Below are 23,769 nucleotides of genomic sequence, written 5' to 3' on the forward strand. Positions count from 1 at the left end.
GTGCACACAGCCCACACAAGGGCCACTCCTGGAGTACCTGGTTCTGGTGGCCAAAGGGACCAGGCTCCACGGGACACCTTCTATATAGGACCTTTCGGGCTCCACGGGACACCTTCTATATAGGACCACTCCTTCAAGACCTGGAGTTGTAACTGATCTACCTAACAGATATAATAACAGTAATGGACCAGCCACTTAAAGGGCTAGCATGAAAACTAAAAACTGCAGTAGTAAAAACAACTATAATAATGTATTCACAAATAAAAAAGATGTAAAATGATATCAAAAACATAAGATGGAAGATTAAAATGTAGCACTTTCAGAATGTGTTTGAACTTAAGTGACCATCAAAAAACAGACTGCTGGGGTGCCTGGGTGGCTCAGTCGGTTGAGTGTCTGACTTCTGCTCAGGTCATGATCTCCCGGTTCATGAGTTCGAGCCCCACATCGGGCTCTGTGCTGACAGCTCAGAGCCTGGAGCCTGCTTCGGATTCTGTGACTCCCTTTCTCTCTCTGCCCCTCCCCTGCTCATGCTCTGTCTCTCTCTCTCTCTCTCTCTCTCTCTCTCTCTCTCTCTCTCTCTCTGTCAAAAACAAACAAACATTTAAAAAATTAAAAAAAAATAGACTGCTATATAGGAGGGTATTATAGATGAACCTTATGGTAACCACAAACCAAAAACCTATAACTGCATGCACGTGCACACACACACAAAGAAATCCAAACATAACACTAAATAAAGTCACCAAATCACAAGGAAAGAGAGAAAGAAAGGAACAGAGAAGAGGTACAAAAACAACCAGAAAACAACACAATGGGGAAAGAACAGTCTCTTCAATAAATGGTGCTGGGAAAATTGGACAGCCAAAGCACAAAAGAATGAAACTGGACCACTGCCTTATACCAAACACAAAAAATTAACTCAAAATGGATCAAAGCTTTTAAAACAGCATCTGAAACCATAAAATTCCTAGAAAAAAAACATGGCAAGCTCCTTGACTTTGGTCTTGGCAATGATTTTTTGTGTTTGACACCAAAGGCAAAGGCAACAAAAGTGAGACTAAATCAAACGAAAAAGCTTCTGGAGAGCAAAGGAAACCAACAGTGAAATAAAAAGGCAACATACCAAATAGGAGAAATTATTTGTAAATCATATATCTGACAAAGGGTTAATATTCAAAATAAAGAACTCATGGGGCACCTGGGTAGCTCAGTCGGTCAAGCATCTGACTCTGGATTTCAGCTCAGATCATGATCTTCCGGTTAATGAATTCTAGCCGCACATTGGGCTCTGCGCTGACAACCCAGAGCCAGCTTGGGATTCTCTCTTTCCCTCTCTCTCTACCCCTCCCCAGCTCACATTCTCTAGCTCTCTCTTTCTCTCAAAATAAGTAAATAAATGTTAAAAAAAATAAAATAATGATCTATCCCCATTAACCTCTAAAAAACAAAGAATTCATGCAAAAAACCAAAAAACTTTATTGAAAAATGGGCAGAGGATTTGGGGTGCCTGGTTGGCTCAGTCAAATAGACATTTTTATAAAGACAACACAGAGATGACTAACAAGTATATGAAAACATGCTCAACATCCCTAATCACCAGGGAAATGCAAATCAAAACCACAATGAGGTATCTCCTCACATGTTAGAATGGCTATTATGTTAAAAAGACAAGAAATAACAAGTATTGGCAAAGATGTGGAGAAAAGGGAACCCTTGTACAGTTAGCAAAGTAAACTGGTGCAGTCCCTATGGAGGACAATATGGCAGTTCCTCAAAAAATTAAAAATAGAACTATCACATGACCCAGTAACTCTACTTCTGGGCATTTACCATAGAAAATGAAAACACTGACTCAAAAACACATATGTACCCCCAGGTTTACTGCCAGCATTGTTTACAATAGCCAAGGTTACAATGGAAGCAAACTAAGGGTCTATCGATGGACAAAGAAAATATGGTGTATATATACACAAAGAACTATTACTTGGCTATAAAAATAATGACATCCTGCCATTTGCAACAACATGGATGGATGGATCCTGAGGGCACTATGTTAAGTGAAGGAAGCAAGAGAAAGACAAACAAACATCATATGATCTCTCTTATATGTGGAATCTTAAAAAAAGAAACAAAAAAACCTAGTTCATGGATACAGAGGACAGACTGGTGGTTGCCAGAGGCAGGGGAAAGAGGGGGAGTCAAACTGGCAAAGGGGATTGAAAAGTACAAACTTCCAGAGGCACCTGGGTGGCTCAGATGATTAAGCGTCCAACTCTTGATTTTAGTTCATGGGTTGGAGCCCCACATTGGGCTCTATGGTGACAGTGAGGGCTTGCTTGGGATTCTCTCTCCCTCCCTCTCTCTCTCTCTCTCTACCCCTTCCCTGCTCACATATGCTCTTTCCCTCAAAATAAACTTTAAAAAAAGTACAAACTTCCAGTTATAAAATAAATAAGTCATGGAGATATACAGCATGGTAACTACAGCTAATAGCACTGTATAGCATATTCAAAAGGTGCTAAGACCATAGATCTTAAAAGTTCTCATCACAAGAAAAAAAAGTTGTTACTGTATATATGGTGACAGATGTTAACTAGAATTACTGTGGTGATCATTTTGCAATCTATACAAATGTCAAATTATTATGTTGTATACCTCAAATTACTATGTTATATGTTGCTATACCTCAATAAAAAATGGGTAAGAAATTTGAACAGATGCTTCACGAATGAAGATATATGAATGGCCAACAAGCACATTAGTCATCAGAGAAATTCAAATTAAAGCCACAGGGAGATAACATTATCCATCCACCACAATAACTAAGATTAAAAAGATTGAGAACACCAATGCTGATGAGTTTATGGAGCAAGCAGAACTTTCATATATTTCTGTTAGGAGCATAAAATGACACAACCACTTTTGAAAATAATTTGGCAGTTTCTTACTACAGTAAGCAATTCTCCATCTATGTATATATACAATAGAATTAGTACAAATGTCACTAAAGAATAGTGTCACTATTTGTAATAGTCAAAAACTGAAAACAACTCAAATGACTATTAACAGTTAAATGGCTAAATGGTATATATTCCTATAATGGAATATTTTACAGCAATGGGAATGAACAGTTGTAGAGGAATCTCACACAGTGCTAAGCCAGACAGACACAAAAGAAAGCTTCTGTTATTATTCCATCTATGTAAAAGTCCAAAATAAGGAAAAACTAATCTATCATGATAAAAGATGAGAGCGATTACCTCTGGATGGTAAATCTTGGGAAGGGCTGCAAGAGGGACTTTGGGGCTCTGTTTGATCTAGCTGTGTTTACGTGAGTGGTTGTTAATTATTAAAAACTCACCAAGAGACATATTTATGATTTTTTGTACTTTTTGGATGCAAGTTACATTTTAATAAAACTTTCCTTAAAAAACTAGAGGGGAAAGGGGCAGCTGGGTGGCTCAGTTGGTTGAGCATCTGACTTCAGCTCAGGTCATGATCTCACGGTTGTGAGTTCAAGCCCCACATCGGACTCGTTTCTGTCAACATGTAGCCTGCTTCGGATCCTCTGTCCTCCTCTCCCTCAGCCCCTTCCCCTCTTGGGCTCTCTCTCTCAAATAAATAAACATTTCAAAAAATTGCAAAAAAAAAAAAAAAAAAAAAACTAGAGAGGAAAGATGAACCACCTACAAAGGATCAGGAATTAGATGACTAACATCTTTTACCTCAATAATGAGAGCTAGAGACAGGGCTGTGGTATTTGAAACAAGCCAAAAAAAGGAAAACCTAACCTCCCTCCCAAAACAACAACAAAACCCTGAAATCTCAACCTAGAATTCTACATCAAAGTATTAAGAATGAAGATAGACTATTTTCATTTCAAATACTGTCATTTTCAAGCCAAAAATATGTAATTTACCACCAAGAGATCCTTTAGAACATGACTTTCAGGGAAAAGTAAAATCATCCAAGATTGGGGCAGCTGGGTGGCTCAGTGGGTTAAGAGTCCAACTTCAGCTCAGGCCATGATCTCGCAGTCTGTGGGTTCAAGCCCTGCATCGGGCTCTGTGCTGACAGCTCAGAGCCTGAAGCCTGCTTCAGATTCTGTGTCTCCGTCTCTCTGCCCCTCTCCCACTCATGCTCTGTCTCTCAAAAATAAATAAATGTTAAAAAAAATTTTTTTTAATTATCCAAGATAGTAGGGCTGGGATGCAAAAGGAATGACGAGCAGACATACTGATAAATATGTAAGCAAATCCAAATAAATGTTGATTGTATGACATGGGTACAAAAATGTTTGATTTGTAAGAGAAAAGAAGGATGGGACCAATATAAAGTCCAGTATAATTGTTCAAACTCTTGTTCAAAGTTAAACTATTCTAAGGTCCTTGTATTATTCATGAGAAGAGTAAAAATACTGCTTAATTTTACTGCTCTCGCTCTCCCTCTCGCTCTCTCCTCTCTCTCTCCCTCGCTTCAAACATTCATGTCATAAAAGCTAGGATAAAAATTGAAATAGACAAAAACATATAAATTCCAAAAAAGTTGGCTGAACAAAACCGAGTAAGAAAAAGGGGAGAAAACTCCTTCAATCCAAAAGATGACAGGGAATACAAAGAGAGAGTGAAATAGAAAAATCCACCATTTGAAAGAGTATTAGAATGTATTAAAAAAAATCACAAAATAAAGGCTAACCCAATAATCTGGCTGTAATCTGTCAACAAGAGCCACATAGAAGGTAAGGATGAACAGTCAGGAAATGGAAAACAATAACACTTGTAGGAAAAGTACATGATAGCTTGGATTTGCTTTAAAATATCACCGAAGTGTGGGGTGCCTGGGTGGCTCAGTTGGTTAAGCATCCGACTTCAGCTCAGGTCATGATCTCGCAGTCCTTGAGTTTGAGCCCTGCGTCGGGCTCTGTGCTGACAGCTCAGAGCCTGGAAGCCCGTTTCGGATTCTCCGTCTCTCTCTCTCTCTCTGAACCTCCCCCGTTCATGCTCTGTCTCTCTCTGTCTCAAAAATAAATAAACGTTAAAAAATAAAAATAAAAATAAAAATAAATCACCAAAATGAACTGGGGAGGGAGAGTAGATGAAACAAGAATGCCAAATTGATAATTGTTGAAGGTAGGTGATGCACACATGAGAATTCATTCCACTCTTCCAACTTGGATATTACAAAATTGCTTTTGTAATAACAAACAAGTTTAAAAAGGCACAGAGAAAGATATTCCAAAAGAATGCTAACCCAAAGTAACTTGGCATAGCTATATAAGCATCAGATGAAAGGTAAAAGCATTGCTAGAGGGGTATCACAGATCGTAAGAACATCAATTCACCTAAGAGATGTAAACGTTCTACTTTTTATGCACCTAATCATATGGGCTCAAAAATATATGGAAAAAATTGAAAGAACTACAAGGAAAGAAAAATACATCAATCACTATATTGGGGAAATTTTAACACATCTCTGTCAGCAGTTGTATCTCTCTCACACACACACACACACACACACACACACACACACACACACACACACACACGTTAGAAAATATGAACAACACAATGAATAAGTTTAGCCTAATATAGTCCAAAAACTGGAGAAAACCGATTTTTCAAGAATAGTCACACATTTTACAAAAATGTCACACATAAAGAGATCTCGGGAAAAGTTTGATATACATCAGACTTAGCATATATATCGGAGGAAAGACTATAAATTATGGTAAGATTGTTATCCATGTGGGGAAAGAAAATATTGGATCCTTATACCTCACACCATACACAAAAAATAAGTCCAGGTAGGGCCACCTGGGGGGCTCAGTCAGTTAAATGTCTGATTCTTGGTTTTGGCTCAGGTCGTGATCTCATGGTTTGTGGGTTTGAGCCCCGCATCGGGCTCTCTGCTGACTGTGCAGATCCTGCTTGGGATTCTGTTCTTCCCTCTCTCTACACCTCCCCTGCTTGCTCGCTCATTCTCTCGCTCTTTAAAATCAATAAGTAAACATTAAAAAAAAAAATAAGTCCCAGGTAGATTAATGACCCAAATACAAAATGTGAAGCTTTAAAACTTTTAGAATATCTTTATCATCTCTGGATAGAGAAATGTGGTATTTTTGAATCTATAATAATTCAGGATGGTGACTCTTTGGGCAGAAGGCAAGAAATAAGAGAGGGAGATACAATCATATAGGTATACATGAGGGCTTCAACTTTACTGGCAATGATTGCTTCAGTAGCTGGTAGGCATATAGATATTCATTATATTAGTCTTTTATCTTCATGTCAGAAGTATTTTACAAAGAATTCTTTAAAAAAAAATTTAATGTTTATTTTTGAGACAGAGCATGAGCAGGGAAGGGGTAGAGAGAGAGGGAGACACAGAATCCAAAGCGGGCTCCAGGTTCTGAGCTGTCAGCACAGAGCCTGACACGGGGTTCAAACTCATGAACCACGAGATCGTGACCTGAGGTGAAGTCGGATGCTTAACTGACTGAGCCATCCAGGCACCCATACGAGGAATTCTTAAATGTAAAACAAACACCCTTGTACACCAAGCAAAAGATACTAACCAGTTCAATCATGAGACTAAGGTGAAATAGATTAGATAGTATCCATGTAAATGGAAAAGAAAATAATGTGAAAAACTTAAAGGAAATCCTAGTTAGAGGAAATGGGAGTAATTAAGAACATCTCTTCAGATATGGAGACCAAGAGAATGAGTGGAAATTCAGTCTTTGAATACTGTCCACTCTATTTACTTAAAAAAAAAAATCCTCCATTTAACATTTCAAATTATGTATTACTATATTACAGATAGGACTAAGATACTATAAATGATGCAGAGTTTTCTTGGCTCAAAAACCAATATTCCCTTCCATTATAACACACTGGCATTAACAGAAATGGTCCGGAGGGGAAGCTAGCACACATGCACATATATGCACGATCATTAAATAGTCTTTAAAAGATGTTTGCATAGAACAAAAATTATATGGTCTTTGAGTACAGTAGTGTTAGTTGCCTCACTGGGATCTAGTTATAGAACCAGCTTCAACCAAACATTCACAAGATTTTGGAGGCTATTCAACCTAGCATAGTTCTAAATGGAAAAAAATAAAACTTCTCGAGCTACACTTTTAGGTATCATTTGCCCCTCTTTCTAAAGTACTGCCTGAATATCATAATACTACTAGTTGTCTTAAACCACATTCTGCCATAAAATATGAAATAGGGAAAATTCAGCATCTGTTTCAATAGTTACGAATATTTCCTTCAATAGAATATTGAGGCATCTGAATCCTTTTTCATGGATATTTGACTATGTCAATAAGTACCATCAGCTACATGAGGGCCTTAATAGGTGTTAACTCAATGAAAGGATAAAACAGAGCCTGGGTGGCTCGGTCAGTTGAGTGTCTGACTCCTGATTTTGGCTCAGGTCGTGATCCCAGGGCTGTGGGATGGAACTCCATGTTGGGCTCCGTGCTGAGTGTAGAGACTGCTTCAGATTCTCTCCCTCTCTCCCCCTCTGCCCCCTCCCCTGCTTGCCTGTTCGTTCTTGCTCTCTAAAATAAAAAAGTAAATAAATAAAACAGAAAATGAATGAATGCACATAAAACATCAAAACTGGCCTTCCCACCTTCATTCTAGTTCGCCAAGGTTCCCAGGTAATTCTCAGTGGTACCACTCTTCTACACTGCGAAAACCTGAGGCAGGTATGCCCAAGGCCCGCTAAAGCTTTTTAAATTCTATGGTTTCTTTTTAAGTCAGTATACCTCAAAATATACACTTAAATCAAATAATTTAGTGACAAAAATTCTGAATCCTTTAAATCATAAAAGTAATAAAACTGAAAGCTAATAGAATTTGGTGGAAGAGAACTGTAAGCAGAACGGGAATGGAGAAATAGAAGATAGTAAGTTCTTCAGTGGGAACCAGGATTTTTGGTGTTGAGGAGATAAAGATACAAAAGAGGTTAAGTAAAAACTCTATAGTCCTGGATTTTAATTAGTATCAAATCATAAGGTACTTTATCTTCAAAAAGCTATTTTCATATTTATTTAATTTATAGTTTGTACGCTTGGAAATTAATATCACTTATACATAATACCTATTCATAACAAAATATGTTAAATTATATTTAGATGATATACAAATCTTATTTACATAATCGCACTAACAAGAATTCATGTCCTATTTTTCTGATTCATACATTTATATGTTATCTATGCTTTCAAATGTACAAAGTCTTTTAGCTATACCTATCAAAAAGGCCAAAAAACAATTGCTAGCCCATTAGCCATGACTTACCCAAGCACAAAGATTACATTCTGGAAATACTATTTGCCATCAAAAGAAACCAAAGTTTCTTGGCAAAATGGGAGATTCCAGTCTGGGGCAGCAGAAAATGTACAAGATTGGTCTTTTCATGCCAGATCCTTCCATACGAGATACAGAGAAAGTTATCAAGGACTACCCGGAACACTCAAAAGGACTCAGAGACGACTTGAAGAGGCTCAGCTGGCCCAAGATAGGACAGTGTGGGCAACAATAAAAATAGTATAGAAAGCAGTACTTCAAATGTGTTTAAATCTACACTAAAAAATAGTAATTGATCACTTTTAGGGGAAGATAGAAAACAAATTCTCATTTTGAAAAGTGGTTAAAAAAATGGGCAAAAATCAAAGGTTTCTTTCCTGCCTTTCCTACATAAATTGTACCTACCACTAGATGGCCAGTTTCTCTTTATAGAAGCATTCCAGCCAACACATCAAGAAATGATTGAATAAAAAAATCACCATTTTGCAATCCCCGATAAATTAGTGGATCTAAGCATTTAGCAATAATGGAAATGCCTACTATCACTGCAAAAAGAGAAAATATCTATGTTCTTTTAATGGAAGAACACACTACCACCTATGAAGTAAGTTTGCCAAAAATATCGCAGCTGAACCTGGTCAGCTCTCAGTTTGCCGAGAGCAGCAAAATCCAGAGTGGGGGAAATTCTACAGATCAAACACGATTTCCTCAACAAACTGCATGGGGGGGGGGGAACAGGATAGGATTACATGTAGATTAAAAGAAGCAATTATTAGACAACAGAATTTGAGGGATGCATACTAAGGTGAGCAAAACTATAAACAAAGGCAAAGAAGTGATTCCTGTAAAAGTCAAGGAGGGAGAAGGGAGTTGTAGCTGGAACAGGTACATGGAGAACTTATGAAGAGACTGGCAAAGTTCTATTTCTTGGTCTGGCAGACATAACCAAGTGTTGTTCTCCTTACAATTAATTTGTAATTAATCTGTTTTGTGTAAAATTTTTGTATCTGTACTCTATTTTACAATTAAAAGTTTTTAAAAAATGTTTAAAAATACATTGGGATAATTTGAGGAAATGGGTACTCTCATACACTCCTGGTAGGAGCATAAATTGGTAGTCTTTATGGAGAACTTTTTGGCAGAGTCTGTAAAAATTACAAAAGTACATACTCTTGACTTAATTCCACTTTCAGGAATATACCTTACAGTTACTATTCTACATGTGTGATGTTAAAGGCAATTTATTGCAGGACTCTTGTAAAGGGAAACTACTGGATACAACCCAATGAGGCCAGGTAAGAAATTATAGTGCACTATACAATGCAATTATCATGTACCCACCCATAAAATGAAGCAACCCAACGTCACCTACACACCCAGTGCAATCTCTATCAAAATGCCAATGCAGAAAAGGAAAAACCTATCCTAAAATTCATACAGAGGGATCCCAAATAGCCAAAACTTACTACAAAGCTACAGTAATCAAAACAGTGTATTACTGGCATAAAGACAGATAGATGGATGAACAGAAAAGAGCCCAGAAATAAGCCCCTGCATACATGGTCAAATGACTTTTGACAAGGGTACATGACCATCCCATGGAAAAAGGAGTTTTTACAAAAAATGTTGCTGGGAAAATTGGATGCCCACATGGAAAAGAATGAAGTCAGAACTTACTTAACATATAGCAATTAACTCAAAATGAATCAAATATCTAAATATAAGAGTTAAAACTTAAAAAGTCTTAGAAGAAAACACAGGGCAAAAGCCTCATTACCTTGTATTTAGCAATGATTCCTCAGATATGACACCAAAGATACAGGCAATTAAAAAAAAAAGATAAACTGGACATCATGAAAATTACAAAAATTTGGGCACGTGCAGACAACATCAACAAAGTAAAGACGCAGCCCAGATTGGGAGAAAATATTTGTAAGTCTTCTATCTGATACGGAATTAATATCCAGAGTATATAAGGAACTCCTAAAACTTAACAGTAATGACCAAAAAACCCAATTTGAAAATAAAGGACGTGAGTAGACATTTCTCAAAAGAGATTCAAATGGCCAACACGTACATGGAAAGATGCTCAACATCACTGATCACTAGGGAAATGCAAACCAAAATTACAATGAGATAGCACCTCATACCCATTATAATGGCTACTGTCTAAAAACCTGAAAATAACAAGAGTTGGAGAGGATGTGAAGAAACTGGAATCTTAACACACTAGTGTTGGAAACACACACTAGCACAGCAGCTATGAAAACCAGGACGGCTGGGTGGCGCAGTCGGTTGAGCGTCCGACTTCAGCCAGGTCACGATCTCGGCGGTCCGTGAGTTCGAGCCCCGCGTCGGGCTCTGGGCTGATGGCTCAGAGCCTGGAGCCTGTTTCCGATTCTGTGTCTCCCTCTCTCTCTGCCCCTCCCCCGTTCATGCTCTGTCTCTCTCTGTCCCAAAAATAAATAAACGTTGAAAAAAAAAATTAATTAAAAAACCAGGACGGTGATTCCTCAAAAAATTAAAAACAGAATTACCATATGATCCAGTAATTTCACTTCTGGGTATATACCCAACAGAATCGAAAACAGGGTCTCTAAGAGGTACTTGTATACCCATGTTCATACTAGCATTATCTACAATAGCCAGAAAGTGAAAGTGACTCAAGTGCCCATCAACAGAAGGATGAATAACCAAAACATGGTCTATACATACAAACATGGAATGTTATTCAGCCTTAGGAAGGAAATTCTGATACATGTTACAATACGAACCTTTTTTCTGTGAAATAACCCAGTCACAAAAGGACAAATACTGAATGATTCCATTTATATGCTATTTACAGTAGTCAAAATCATAGAGACAGAAAGCAGAATGACGGTTGCCAGGGACTAGGGAGAGGGAAGAATGGAGTTATTTAATGGGAATAGAATTTCAGTCTTACAGGATGAAAAGAGCTAAGGGGATGGATGTGTAACATTATGAATGTATTTAATATTACTGAACTGTACCCTTAAAAGTGGTTAAGATGGTAAATTTTATTGTATTTCACAATAAAAAAATTGAATGAGAAAAAACTTATGTGAAATGTATCACAGACCTAAATGTAAAAGACTTTAAAACTTCTAGAAGAAAACATAGTAACATAAAGCCTTTGGGACTTTGGGGGTAGGATAAACAATGATTTCTTCGGCAGGATACAGAAAGCATGGATGATAAAATAAAAAACTTGATTGGGGTACCTGGGTGACTCGGTTGGTTAAGTGCCGGACTTGGGCTCAGGTCACGATCTCATGGTTTGTGAGTTCAAGCCCTGCGTCAGACTCTGCTGTCAGCGCCAGTCTGCTTTGGAACCTCTGTCCCCACTCTCTCTGCCCCTCCCCCCAAAAAATAAACATTAAAAAATGCTTAAAAGAAAAAAACAACAAAAAAACTTGATAACCTAGACTTCCTCAAAATTTAAAACTTCTGCTGTTTGAAATATGCTGACAAGAAAATGAAAAGGCAAGCTACGGACTGGGAGAAACTCTGCAACACCTACGTCTGAGAAAGTACTTCTATCTAGAATATGTTAAGAACTATTATGACTCAACAATAAAAAGAAAAACCAATTTAAAAATGGGCAGGGGTGCCTGGGTGGCTCAGTCAGTTGAGTGTCCAACTCTTGGTTTTGGTTTAGGTCATGATCTCACGGTTTCATGAGTTCAAGCCCCTCTTCGGGCTCTGAGCTGACCACACAGAGCCTGCTTGGGATTCTCTCTTCCCTCTCTGCCCCTCCCCCACTTGTGCTGTCTCTCTCTCTCTCTCTCTCTCTCTCTCTCTCTCAAAATAAACTTAAAAAAAATGGGCAAAAGATCTGAACAGATGCTTCACACAGAAGCTACACAAATGACCAATAAGCACACAAAAAAGTGCTCAATGTCATTAGTCTTCAGGGGGATGCAAATTAAACTACAATGAGATACCACAACACATCCACTAGAATGCCTAAAATGTGTTGGTGGGGATGTGGAGGAATCAGACTCATACATTGCTTGTGGGAATGTAAAATAGCACCACCACTTTGCAAATCAATTTGGCAGTTTCTGCTAGAATTAAACATATACTTCCCTTATGATCCAAGAAAAACTTTCCCAAGAGAAATGAAAACGTATCTACAGAAAGACTTCTGCACAAATATTCATAGCAACTTTATTTATAATGGCCAAACACTGGGAAGAACTCTAAAGTCCAACAACAAGTAAATGGATAAACAAAATCTGATCTATCTATACAGAGGAGTATCACTCAGCTGTGCTAAGTAGTGAACTACACACTATGTGATTCGATGATAGGATATGCTAAAAAATGTCCAATTTACAGCAACTGAAAGCAGTTCTATGCATGCCTGGGGCTGCAATTGTGGGGTGACTGACAGGAAAAAGACAAGAGGAAACCTTTTATACAGACTCAAATGTCTTGCACCTTGATTGCCTTAAGGATTATGAAAGCATTTGACAGAACTCTTGAAACTGTGTATTCAAAATGGATGCGTCTTATTGTATGTAAATTACAGCCTAGTATGTAACCTAGTTGGTTAACATTTTCTGCACATTAGAAGACATAAACAAGGTTTCTCCTTTTTTTTTTTTTAATTTTTTTTTTCAACGTTTATTTATTTTTGGGACAGAGAGAGACAGAGCATGAACGGGGGAGGGGCAGAGAGAGAGGGAGACACAGAATCGGAAACAGGCTCCAGGCTCTGAGCCATCAGCCCAGAGCCTGACGCGGGGCTCGAACTCATGGACCGTGAGATCGTGACCTGGCTGAAGTCGGACACTTAACCGACTGCGCCACCCAGGCGCCCCGGTTTCTCCTTTTTAAAATAGGGGTAATAAGAGTACCTATTTTATATATGTGCTACGATGAGAAAACGGGTTAGGGTTAGGTCATGTGAAACATGTAGGGCCTGGAATATAAAAACTCAAAAAAAATGTTAGCGAGATAAACTTTTGTTAAAGATAAATAACTGCACAAGAGTCACTATAAACCAGTGGTTTTCAACTCGAGCAATTTTGCCCCCTCCCCCCAGATACTGGGCAATGTCTGGAGAAATATTTAATTGTCATGACTGGAGTGGTGCTACCAGCATCTAGTGGATAGAGGCCAGGGATGCTGCTAAACATCCTACAAGGCACAGAACAGTCTCCACAGCAAGGTATAATCTGACCCAAAATGTCAATACTGCAGAGGTTGAGAAGCCCTGCTGTAAACAAAGTGATACAACAAACCACAGATAGAAAAAATATATATAAAATGCACCTAATCAACAAAAAAATGCAAAATGACTGTGTATATGAGTATACACACACAAATATATATATCCTCTACAAATCAAGAAGAAAAAAAATAGGAAAACAAAAAAAAAAAAAACCATGAACATGGATAGTAAACAGCGAGACCCACACCCTGCAGGGAATTGCCAAGTGAATAGGTGAGATGGCATTCTAAAACCAATAAAGTGGCAAAAATGAAAAGTTCTGACAATGCCAAATGTCTGTGATGATACGGAAATCTGTAGTATGCACTGCAGGTGAAAAGGTTAGAACGACATATGAATATGCAGTGAAAGGGTTATAGCCATATATGAATGTATAAGAATGCATGTATACATACATGCATTTTTATTCATGCATTAGGACCAATAGTGATTAATGATAGTAGCTACCTCCAGGGATGAATGGAGATGGTTGGGAGGAACTCACAACAAATTATTCCCCACAACAAACCTATGTTGTAGATTTTCCTTTTATAGTATCTCCAAACAATTGAATAATACGCTCAAGGTACAGACCCAGCAGCAGAGCCTGGATTCAGGTCAAGGGTTTTCTACTGCAAAGCTCAATCCTGTCACCAACAGTGGTAAAATATTATGACTATTGCCCTAAGGTTTGACAAAATTAAGGCATTCTTGGAAATATTTCTAGTTTTCATAGAGAGTCTCAATCAAGAGAAATCTAAAATGGGAGGGCAGCAAAATGGGACAGACCCAATGCAGAGTAGGCAAGGCGAATGTAAGCTACAGACCTCTCCCCCAGAAAAAAGACGTGAAATTACATACATATTATCAGTGGTTCACAAATTCCCTGAGCACCCGCTAAAAAGCCTTTGGTTAAGAACATCTGGTTTAGGAAGAAAAAAAAAAAAAAAAAAAGAGGGGAAATTCAATTATAATATTTGAAAGACCAAATTTCTTTCACCAGAATTGTACTTTATCAACTACTGCAGAAGTGTTCCAAACATTGCTCATGGTCAGAAATCTCTTGATTTGCCTCAATAAAATCTACCATTATTCTTACTATAATGAGCTCTTTGCTCCAGAACAATACAAGAAATGAGACTGGTGATTATAGGAGGCTTGTACAATTGAATTTAACTAATTCTACATCTTGTGTGTAAAGGTTACCTTTGTTGAGGGCTGAAAGAACAAAAAACAAGAGACATCAGGCTTAAGTTGGATTTTTTTTTCTACATCCAATTAGAAGTTATATCCCGTATTACGCCCATATTTGCAAAATGCGTAAGATCTAACATCTTTAGTTTTAAAATAAGACTATGCCACGCAATCTGTTAGTTGTTTATTTGTAACATCCTTTTTATTTGTAATTTCTCTGTATGTCCTTTTTCATTTTGGGGTAATGGTTCATGTCTTTGCTGCTTTCTAGTTCTCTTCAATATTCCCTCATTCTCCCACTTTTATCTCTAAAGCAGATATAAAGCACAATATCTTGATTTCATGTATTGTCAACCTAATTTTAATTAGTATGTTTCTTTCCCTCAATAAATACATCTAAACTGGTTACTTTCTTAATTTATCCTTGTGGTCTGTAATTGAATGTTTTAATACGAATCTGAAACAATATGCATAGGATATACTGGTTCAAAGTTATGCTCCATCCAGCACACTTACAAACATTTGAGTGCTAACTATGAGCAGCAATTGTGCTAAGCAGACAATGGAATTAGCATACACTTGTGGGAAGACTCCAAGAGTTATGTAACATCCTAATTTTCTTAATGATTGATAAAAGCAGGTCAACCACAAATTCATCCACATTTTTTTTTCAAATATTTATTTTTGAGAGAGAGTGCACAAGTGGGGGAACAGAGAGGGAGGGGGACCAAGAATCCCAAGGTCACACAGACAGCAGTGAGCCAGATGCAGGGCTGGAACCCACAAACTGTGAGATCGAGACCTGAGTCAAAACTAAGAGTTGGATGCTTAACTGACTGAGCCACCCAGGTGCCCCTCATCCAAATATTTTAAAGCTGTTATGCATATTTTCAGCATGCATAACATTTGGGGAGAAATTACTACATAAAATGACTACTTACAAGTTTGGCAATTAATATTTATCTCCTTGGACATTTTCTAACTAACATATTTCTGTGTGTGTGTGTAACTCTAATACATATATGTGTATATATATATATATATATATACACACAGGAGCCTACTATTCAAATTTGTACTTTATTATCATCTCTAAGTATCTTCTAGATTTGGTAACTTTCTTTTTTCCATAACTGAGAAAAATAATTTGTTATAAAGACTGTCTACATGCCCCAACCTCTTACTTTTTTCTAAAAAAAAAAAAAAAAATGCAGTGGAAAGACCAGACTTGGAAGGTTTTAACACCTGGATTTGAAAACTAGTTCTGTAAACAAGCTGGCTGAGTGATTTTTGCACAGTTCACTTAATTTGGCGCTCTGTACCTCATTTTCTTTCCTTTCTTAAGCATGCTAAAATACCTATCTTATAACGTTGCTCTCAGGAGGAAATGAGATAAAGCATCTCCATCATCTCGCACAATACTTAGCATATAATAGGTGCGCAATCGATGGAAGCTACTCCCAACTTCTAAACTCCCTGAAAAGGGCAGGTTTCCGTGAACCTTCGCAATCATAGTAACTAGCAAAGGGCTTCATACATCAAGAAAATGATCCCCAGATACTGCTTTAGGAGGAAATCTCTACCTTTTTGGTAAATATTTCACTTCTATTACTTTTAAGGCAGCCTTAACTCCACTGAGTGTATTCCAGTATCAGATACTATACTATCTGGTATCTATCATATAGATAATAGAACAGTTTTAACGTTCATGTAATTCTTTTGATAACCTTTTAACAGCTCCCCGTGGTTCTTAGAATACAATTAAAATTCTTTACTATGGTCCAGTGACCTATTTAGTCCCAGCTTATTTCTGCCCCCTCATTTAAAATGTTCTAGCCACACCTACCCTCCACCAGCCCTGAAATACTCCAAGCTTATTCCAGCCTCAGGGACTATCCTCCTCCAACTGGAGTGTCTCCTCCACTATCTTCATAGGCTAGGCTATTTATACCATTAGGCTCAACCATAGCCTCCCCAGAGTCCTTCCCTTGATGAGTCTGCCTCCTCCATTTCCCTATTTTAGCTTATTTATAGGAAGCCAAATTCTCTCATTTGTTTCCAAGGGAGGTCAGGGGGCGTGCCCCATGATTTTGTTTCCAGGTGTATCCCCAGCGCCTAGAACAGTGCCTGGCGTTAATGACTCCTGGGGCCACCACTCCTCCTAGGCTTTCGGGCAGAAGGGCGCCTGGGGGGTAGGGGGGAAGGGGTCGCGTGGGCGTTCACTATGGCCGGGCGACTGTCCTCCCAGCCCAGGTCCCTTTCCTGGGTCTTAAGGGCGAGCTCCTCTATTCCCCGCGGGGGCCCTCGCTGCGAGTGGTGGGCACTCCTCCCATCGGGTCACGGGATTCTGGGGTGGATTCGGGCGTTGGGGGGCTCTGTGGCCACACCTGCTGGCCCTGGCTGCACTCACGAAGCTGCTGGTACATGCACGTGAGCAGTGAGCCAGGTGAGCCTCTGTGTGTCCCGCGCAATCCGACTGGGCCCGCGACGGGAACAGAACGCGGTGGCGTCGGCCTCCCCACAGCGTCAGCAAGACTTTCCTGTAGACGTCGGAACGACATGCCAGTCAAGGACAGGGCTTCTTCTCAAAAGCAGCGAGAGAAAGCTTAGCGCTTGTCACCAGAATACGACTTCCAGGGAACTGACTGGAAAACTCACCAGAAACCGTAGGCTGCACACACGACCCGAGGAAACTAGACTGGAGGGAGGAGTGGCACCTAAGGGACGTGCGAGCGCGAGCCCAGTTTGCGCAACCGCAGTAGAAGCCGCACGCTTTCCAGCTAGCCGCGCAGCCGCAGTGGAGGCTCCGTGAGCCTAGGGTGGAGCGCGGGACTGGGGCGGAGCTAGCCCCTCGCGCGCGCTGACGCGACGAGTCGCGGCGGAAGGGTGTGGACGCGCAAGCGCCGCAGTGGTTCGGGTGGGGGCAAGGAGGCGGGGCCGCGCAGGCGCCGTGAGGGGCGGTAGCGGCGGCGGCGGCGGTAGCGGCGGCAGCGGCGGCAGCTGTGAGGGGGTTCCGGGAAGATGGTGCTGATCAAGGAATTGTGAGTGGGTCGGTGGGCGCGTGCGGGGTTACGGGACCTCGGTGGTGGGAGACTCATTGACTGAGGAGTGGCGGAAGCGGAATATTCCTAGAAAGGAACGAACCTCGAGGTGGCCGCTCCCTCCCCCCGGCCCGCGCCCCCGGCCCCACTGAAGGCCTTTCCACTGCGCGCCCCCAGACCCGCTCCCTTGACGTTGCCGTGATAACACCGCCGCCTTCTCCCCTGGGGCGGAGGCGCCTGGGTTCCCGGCCGGAGCGCGTGGCTCGGGAAGGCGAGGCCGGGAGTTTCCGCTGGGACCCGCCTTCTTCCCACCCCCCCACCCCAGTCTCAGTCTGGGCCCACCCGCAGGCCTGCCAGTGGGATCGAGCCGGACCCCGAGGATGGGGAGGTGCGGTGGGTCTGACAGTGATTTGTCGTCTGGGGTGGAGCCTACCTGTAGCCCGCGGAAGACAGGTCTGCCAGGTGAAGACAGCCCTGGTGCCGCGACTCGAGGTGGGACGTAGGCACCCTGAAGTTCAAGCAGGAGCTGGGAGTTGGCAAAAGTGCGCTCCCCAGGGCAGCTGTGTTGACTTACCAGGAGAGCCATCTCTCTGCTCTGAGTCTCAGTTTTCACATCTTTAAGATGGGGTGATACTCTGGGTTCCACCTACTTCACGGGGTTTAGACGAGGAGTTAACACGTGGTCTGTCAAATGGAATGATTTTCAGGTGCATCAGGACGGGCAAAGTGATTTTGCTGAAAAGTTACGGCATTTCCCACCGGCAAGGGCTGTGACTATCACAGGAAATCTGGTTAGGCATGATTGTTGAGCTGTCACAGCTGGTTCGTATCGTCAGCATCCTGTGGGCAACTAGGGATTTCGAGTGTGGCCCGTTCCTTGGCTTTTCAATTGCTCTTCTCTTTATAAATTCTTAAACAAATTTCAGCTTAATTTAGCCATCTCCAGATACTTTATTTCTAATGTTCTCAAACTTCTTTTAAAAGTCACTCCTGTCATTTCTCTTACCTTCCACCCCCCCCCCCTTATTTCACTGTGTATAAAAAAGCCCTTACAATAGCCCACAGAAGTCTTACGCTATTTTCTTTTCTGCTCTCATCACGTTTACTGCCCTTCCCGTGCCCATTCCAAGCTCGCAAGCGTCCTTATCATTTTCATTAGTTTAGGGAAAACGCTTGGTTCAGGGCCTTTCTGCTTGCTGTTCTCTCTGCCTGAAGTGCTCTTCCCTCATCTCATTAACTAACTTGCCTCCTTCAGGTCTTTGCTTAAGTATCACCTTCTTAGGGAGTTCCTCTCTGAAAACCTAATTGCAACCCCCACCATTTGGTATTTGCCTTTCCTGTGTAATTGTTGTCAGTAGCAATTCTCACTGTCTAACGTGCAACATACTTTTCTAAAATCTATTTTACTACACGTGTTCTTTTACTATATGTAAGCTCCATGAATTTTTCCCTTTTGCTCACTTCCACATCCCCAGCTCTTAGAATAGTCCTTGGAACATAGTAAGGGCTCAATAGTACTTGTTAAATTAATGAAAAATTACAACTTTAATCAGTGACGGGGTCCTGAGAAAAGACACATTTTCACTTAAAGTTTATAGTATTGAATTTTGGATTTATATAAACCTTTTCTTCCAAGTCATTTTTACACTGTATCATGAAAGTTTTATTTATTACTCTGACATCTTTGTAATGTAGGTAGGTGGCAGAAATTAAGACAAATGGAGGGAACAAGACAGAGGGAAATTGACTTGGCCCAAGTCACATAGCAAGTGGGTTGCCGAACTGATCTTAGATCACCGATCTCGTCATTTTTATTAGAGTTATTTCCTCTTTCCTAAAATATGAATTAGGTGTTCAGTAGATCCCTTTGACAGTTATGTGAGGAGTATCCACCTAACTCATGGAAAGCAGTTCCCACTGGGAATCTGCACAATACGCTTTTTGTGAACCATTACTTTCATTATGAAAGTTTAAATGCACCGAGGTAATGAATGCTGTAATGTGCCCAAGTGTAATTTTTTTCCTGCGGAGTTATAAATTACATTTGATGTTCACTCTTCATGTGTGTCTCCCTAGACTTTTTTTTTCCTCTTAAACTTTTTGAGAGCAGAGACTGTTCTAAGTATTCCTGGTATCCAGCATAGCATCTAGGCTAGCATACTGTAAGTGCTCAGTGCTGTTAGACGAAGAAAAAATGATTCTTCCTGCTTGCAAGTCAACTTTCTAAAATTGTTTTTGGTCAGGAGCAATGAATAGGTCATTCCTATGTGAAGATGTTGGTAAACCGTAGAATACTTTGGCGAGTGTTTGTTTTCTTTAAAAAAATGTCATCTATTTTTGACATGGATTAAAAGTTTAAAAATGACTTCTCGGGGTGGGGAGTTCCCTTCAAGTTGTTACTTGAGCAATGGATGAAGTTGCCGTTCGCAGAAAGGCCTGATTTTAAAGAACTAGTTGTTAGTTTTATTTGGAGTATTATTTTCCTGATGATTTTCAGAGAATTTGGAAATTTTCAAATCACTCTAAGTTGAATACTACTTTGAGAAGAAGAGAAAATCAGAGCCTATCTATTCCTTTCACTTTTCATTAAGCAAATGTTGAAGAATTTATTTGACTCATCATTCATCCAGAATGTCTCAATCGGTCAACTTAGATTTTGTGAAATAAGTCCCTGAAAGTGCTGTTGTATAAAAGTAGGGATCTTCCTACCAGTGAGTAGTTGTTAAAATTACTCAGCAGTGATTCTTTGGTTTTGTGGAAGTTCAGGGAAGTCTTTAACTCTTTCCTCTCTATTCCTTTCATTTCCTCTGCAGCCCATCTTCTTGGTTCAGGCCCTTGCCCAGCTTTCCCAAAGATGGCTTTTCCCCCACATCCTGCTTCTTAATGGTTTTTAATTACCTACAGATGGCTTCTTCAGATTAACTGTAGTCATGTCACTTCTCTTTTGGAGCAACCTTCCTGGATTCCTCGTTGCCTAATAAATGTAATAGATTTCTTACCATTGTATTCCAGGTCCTGAAAATATGCTCCCAACCTGTAGCTTTGTATTTTTCTCTATCTTTCGAAATATACTCTCCATCTGTATCTTATTTCCCCTCTGACCACTGCACCCGCTTGGCCCTAGTTTATTTTGCGTGACTGAGATAGCAAGTTAGTGTGTACTCTGAGGAGACAGTTAAAAGGATTAGGTATGGAAGGAGTTTTTGTATAACAAGTTTATCCTTGATGAGAATAGGAATTAGTAGTCTTGGTGACTTGTCTTTAGGTGACCATTATCAGAAAGACAAAGAATGCTGAGTGATCCCCTAGTGAAGGAAGGGAGAATAACAACAGGAGGCATGTTTTATACTATTGGAAATCAAGGTGATTTGAGCACTCCAGCATAGCTGTTTGAGGTGGATAGGGAGAGGGGTGGGTGGGCAGTGCAGCCAAAGAGAAGTTGGAATGAGGAAGAAGTTGTGAATTTTCTATAAAATGAAGAACGAGGTGACTGCTGTGAGATTTTTCTCTCCTTTTAATAGAGTTAAAACAAAATTTTAAATGACATTGCTGTGTCATTTAACGATTAGTAGGGAAAAGTCTAAAAAGGATCAGGCCAAAAAAAAAAAAGAAGTTGCTATCTTGGACACCAGCTATTATCACGAGACAGTTGATACTCAGGGATTTTCAGAGTTTATGCTGGAAATAAGTGAAGGTACTTCCATATAAAAATCTGGTGATAAAATGCAATATTCTGACATAAAATAATTCACCCCAGTATTCTTTTTTGGAATATATTTTCAGGAGCATTAGCCTCCTTTTAGGTCCTTTTGTATGTCCAGTAACAAACTCTTGGACAGGATCAAACATCTGTCAACCTTAAACTGAATCTACCCTGGAAAGGTTATATTTATAAAGTTTAAAGCATTTTCCTTGGTAAAGTTTATTCTTCTTAAGTCTAAAGGACCTTTTTACTTGTTTTTCTCTTAGTAAAACTGAGGAATAGTTGGCTGGTGGGGAACGATTTTTGGAAGTGTTCGTTCAAGTGGTTCAAGACCTATGTCCAATGAGAGATATCATGAAAACAAAATTCGTAGTGTAGAGATGGAGAATGAAACCATACCAAAAATTTCCTGAGGGCAACCTGACCACACAGTCCAAAGATAATATATTCGGCACCCTGCAATTTTCAGTGATGAGTTTTCATTTGTTCCTTTTCTCCTCACCAGAATCTCTGCAACTGCATTTGGGGTCCTGGTACAATGAGGACACTAAATGGGAATCATCATTGAGACCCAGAAACAGTAATCTTATTTCCCCAGTTTAAAAATTCTTATTTAAAAAAAATTTTTTTTTACTGTTTATTTATTTTTGAGAGAGACAGTGAGACAGAGCGCGAGCTGGGGAGGGCCAGAGAGGGAGACATGGAATCGGAAGCAGGCTCCAGGTTCCGAGCTGTCAGCACAGAGCCTGACTTGGGGCTCGAACCACGAACTGTGAGATCATGACCTGAGCTGAAGTCGGGCGCTCAACCAACTGAGCCACCCAGGCGCCCCACCAGTTTAAAAATTCTTATTTAGAGCTGTAAACATCGTGAAGACCCTCTTCTGTAAATGACGTTCTTGTATTGGATGATCTGCTATCATTGGATTCAAGTAAAAGTTATTGTAAACCTAGAGACCTGTGTTCTCATACATGATAAATATTTTTTTTTTCTTTTGTCGTTTTAGCCGTGTGGTTTTGCCATGTTCTGTTCAGGAGGTAAGTCTCGCTTGTTTTCTGTTTGTTTTGTTGATACATTGTGTTTTGGTACATTAATCTCAAATCATAATTTTTGTTGTGTTCGCTTACCTTTACATTCGTACAAGTGAATTATGGTGTATCACAGATGCTTAATTATAAATGAATTCTGTTACACTGCCTTGTTTCAGAAGGCTCTTAAAGAATGTAAGTTTAATCTCCTGCCCAGTTCAGGAATTCTGGCTACAGTATATCCCAGAGAAAGGAGGTTCCGACCTCAGGTGAGCACTGTAAGGCTAAGAAACTTGCTGCTTAGAGAAACAGTCTGTTTTACTGTCGGATATTTCAAACCTTTGACTTTATGCCCAAATCTGCTTTCCTGTAAGGCTTGTTGTCTACAGTCCCTTCCACTCGTGCAGTGGGAAATAAGCCTGTTCTGACTGGCATATGGTAGCCCTTTAGGTTTTCTTTGGGCCATTCTGGCTCCTCCCCCTTGAGTTCTTTTGTTCCTTCTCCTCCATATGAGGTCACAGGGTTAACCATTCCCAGTGCGTTCATTTGGCCTGGTCTAACATGACCTCTAGACTTCCTCACCAGCTGCTCTCACTACATGCGTCGTAGTTGTTGCTCCGCTGAAACCACTATTCCAAACACCGCCTGACCGGCACGTAACTGTGAGAGCTTATCGTCTCCCTTGATCTGCACACGGTACAGAAGTACACATCCAATCCAGAACTCGTACATCCTTCGGTGGTAGCTGTCTGTGGCATAGCCGGGAATGAGGGTAAAAGCAGAGAAACATCTGTGTAGCAAACCCCACAAAGCCCGCTGGGTCCTTCTAGAACTCGCATACAGTTTGCACTGGCTCAGTTTTCTTGTTTTCCTAGAGCTGACAGTAGATTAGAAGCAGTGAATTGGAAGTGGGACAAAACAAACTGATAACCTAAGAAGTGACAGCTGACAGAAGACAGAAAGGAAAAAAAAATGCAGAAACAAAAAATGAGTAGCTGCTGGCATAGTTCAAAGCAGTCTTGAACACAGCTGTATACATCTCAGTAGTGCCTCAGGTTTCCCTGTATAAAAATACTCAAGCCAGACACCCTTGTGCTTTACTTGTGCGATTGATTGTTTGAACTTGAATGTGGAAATTGACGTTTGTTTTGGTTAAATTTTTTCTTTTGGTTTCAGTTGGTCAGATCAATTTGTTGAAATCTTTTTGAGTCTTGATGCTGTCATCCAAAATAATCTC

At 40.1% G+C, this 23,769-nt stretch overlaps 1 protein-coding gene and 1 long non-coding RNA gene across 3 annotated transcripts in view; one reads left to right on the plus strand and one right to left on the minus strand.

Moving 5' to 3' along the window:
• Nucleotides 1-17,562, minus strand: part of LOC123587581 — a 45,681-nt gene extending 28,119 nt beyond the window's left edge. The window contains exon 1 of the long non-coding RNA XR_006707397.1: nucleotides 17,419-17,562. This is a non-coding gene — a long non-coding RNA (uncharacterized LOC123587581). The remainder of the gene's footprint in view (nucleotides 1-17,418) is intronic.
• A 123-nt stretch (nucleotides 17,563-17,685) lies between these two features.
• Nucleotides 17,686-23,769, plus strand: part of PITPNB (phosphatidylinositol transfer protein beta) — a 64,174-nt gene continuing 58,090 nt past the window's right edge. Inside the window, exons 1-2 of one of the 2 annotated variants that reach the window (XM_045459334.1) lie at nucleotides 17,686-17,801; nucleotides 22,511-22,541. In XM_045459334.1, the coding sequence (XP_045315290.1) occupies nucleotides 17,782-17,801; nucleotides 22,511-22,541 (51 nt within the window). In that variant the 5' untranslated portion in view covers nucleotides 17,686-17,781. The remainder of the gene's footprint in view (nucleotides 17,802-22,510; nucleotides 22,542-23,769) is intronic. The other variant, XM_045459335.1, reaches the window with a different exon arrangement.

The sequence above is a fragment of the Leopardus geoffroyi genome, chromosome D3, assembly GCF_018350155.1.
Source record: "Leopardus geoffroyi isolate Oge1 chromosome D3, O.geoffroyi_Oge1_pat1.0, whole genome shotgun sequence".
Taxonomy (NCBI): Eukaryota; Metazoa; Chordata; class Mammalia; order Carnivora; family Felidae; genus Leopardus; species Leopardus geoffroyi.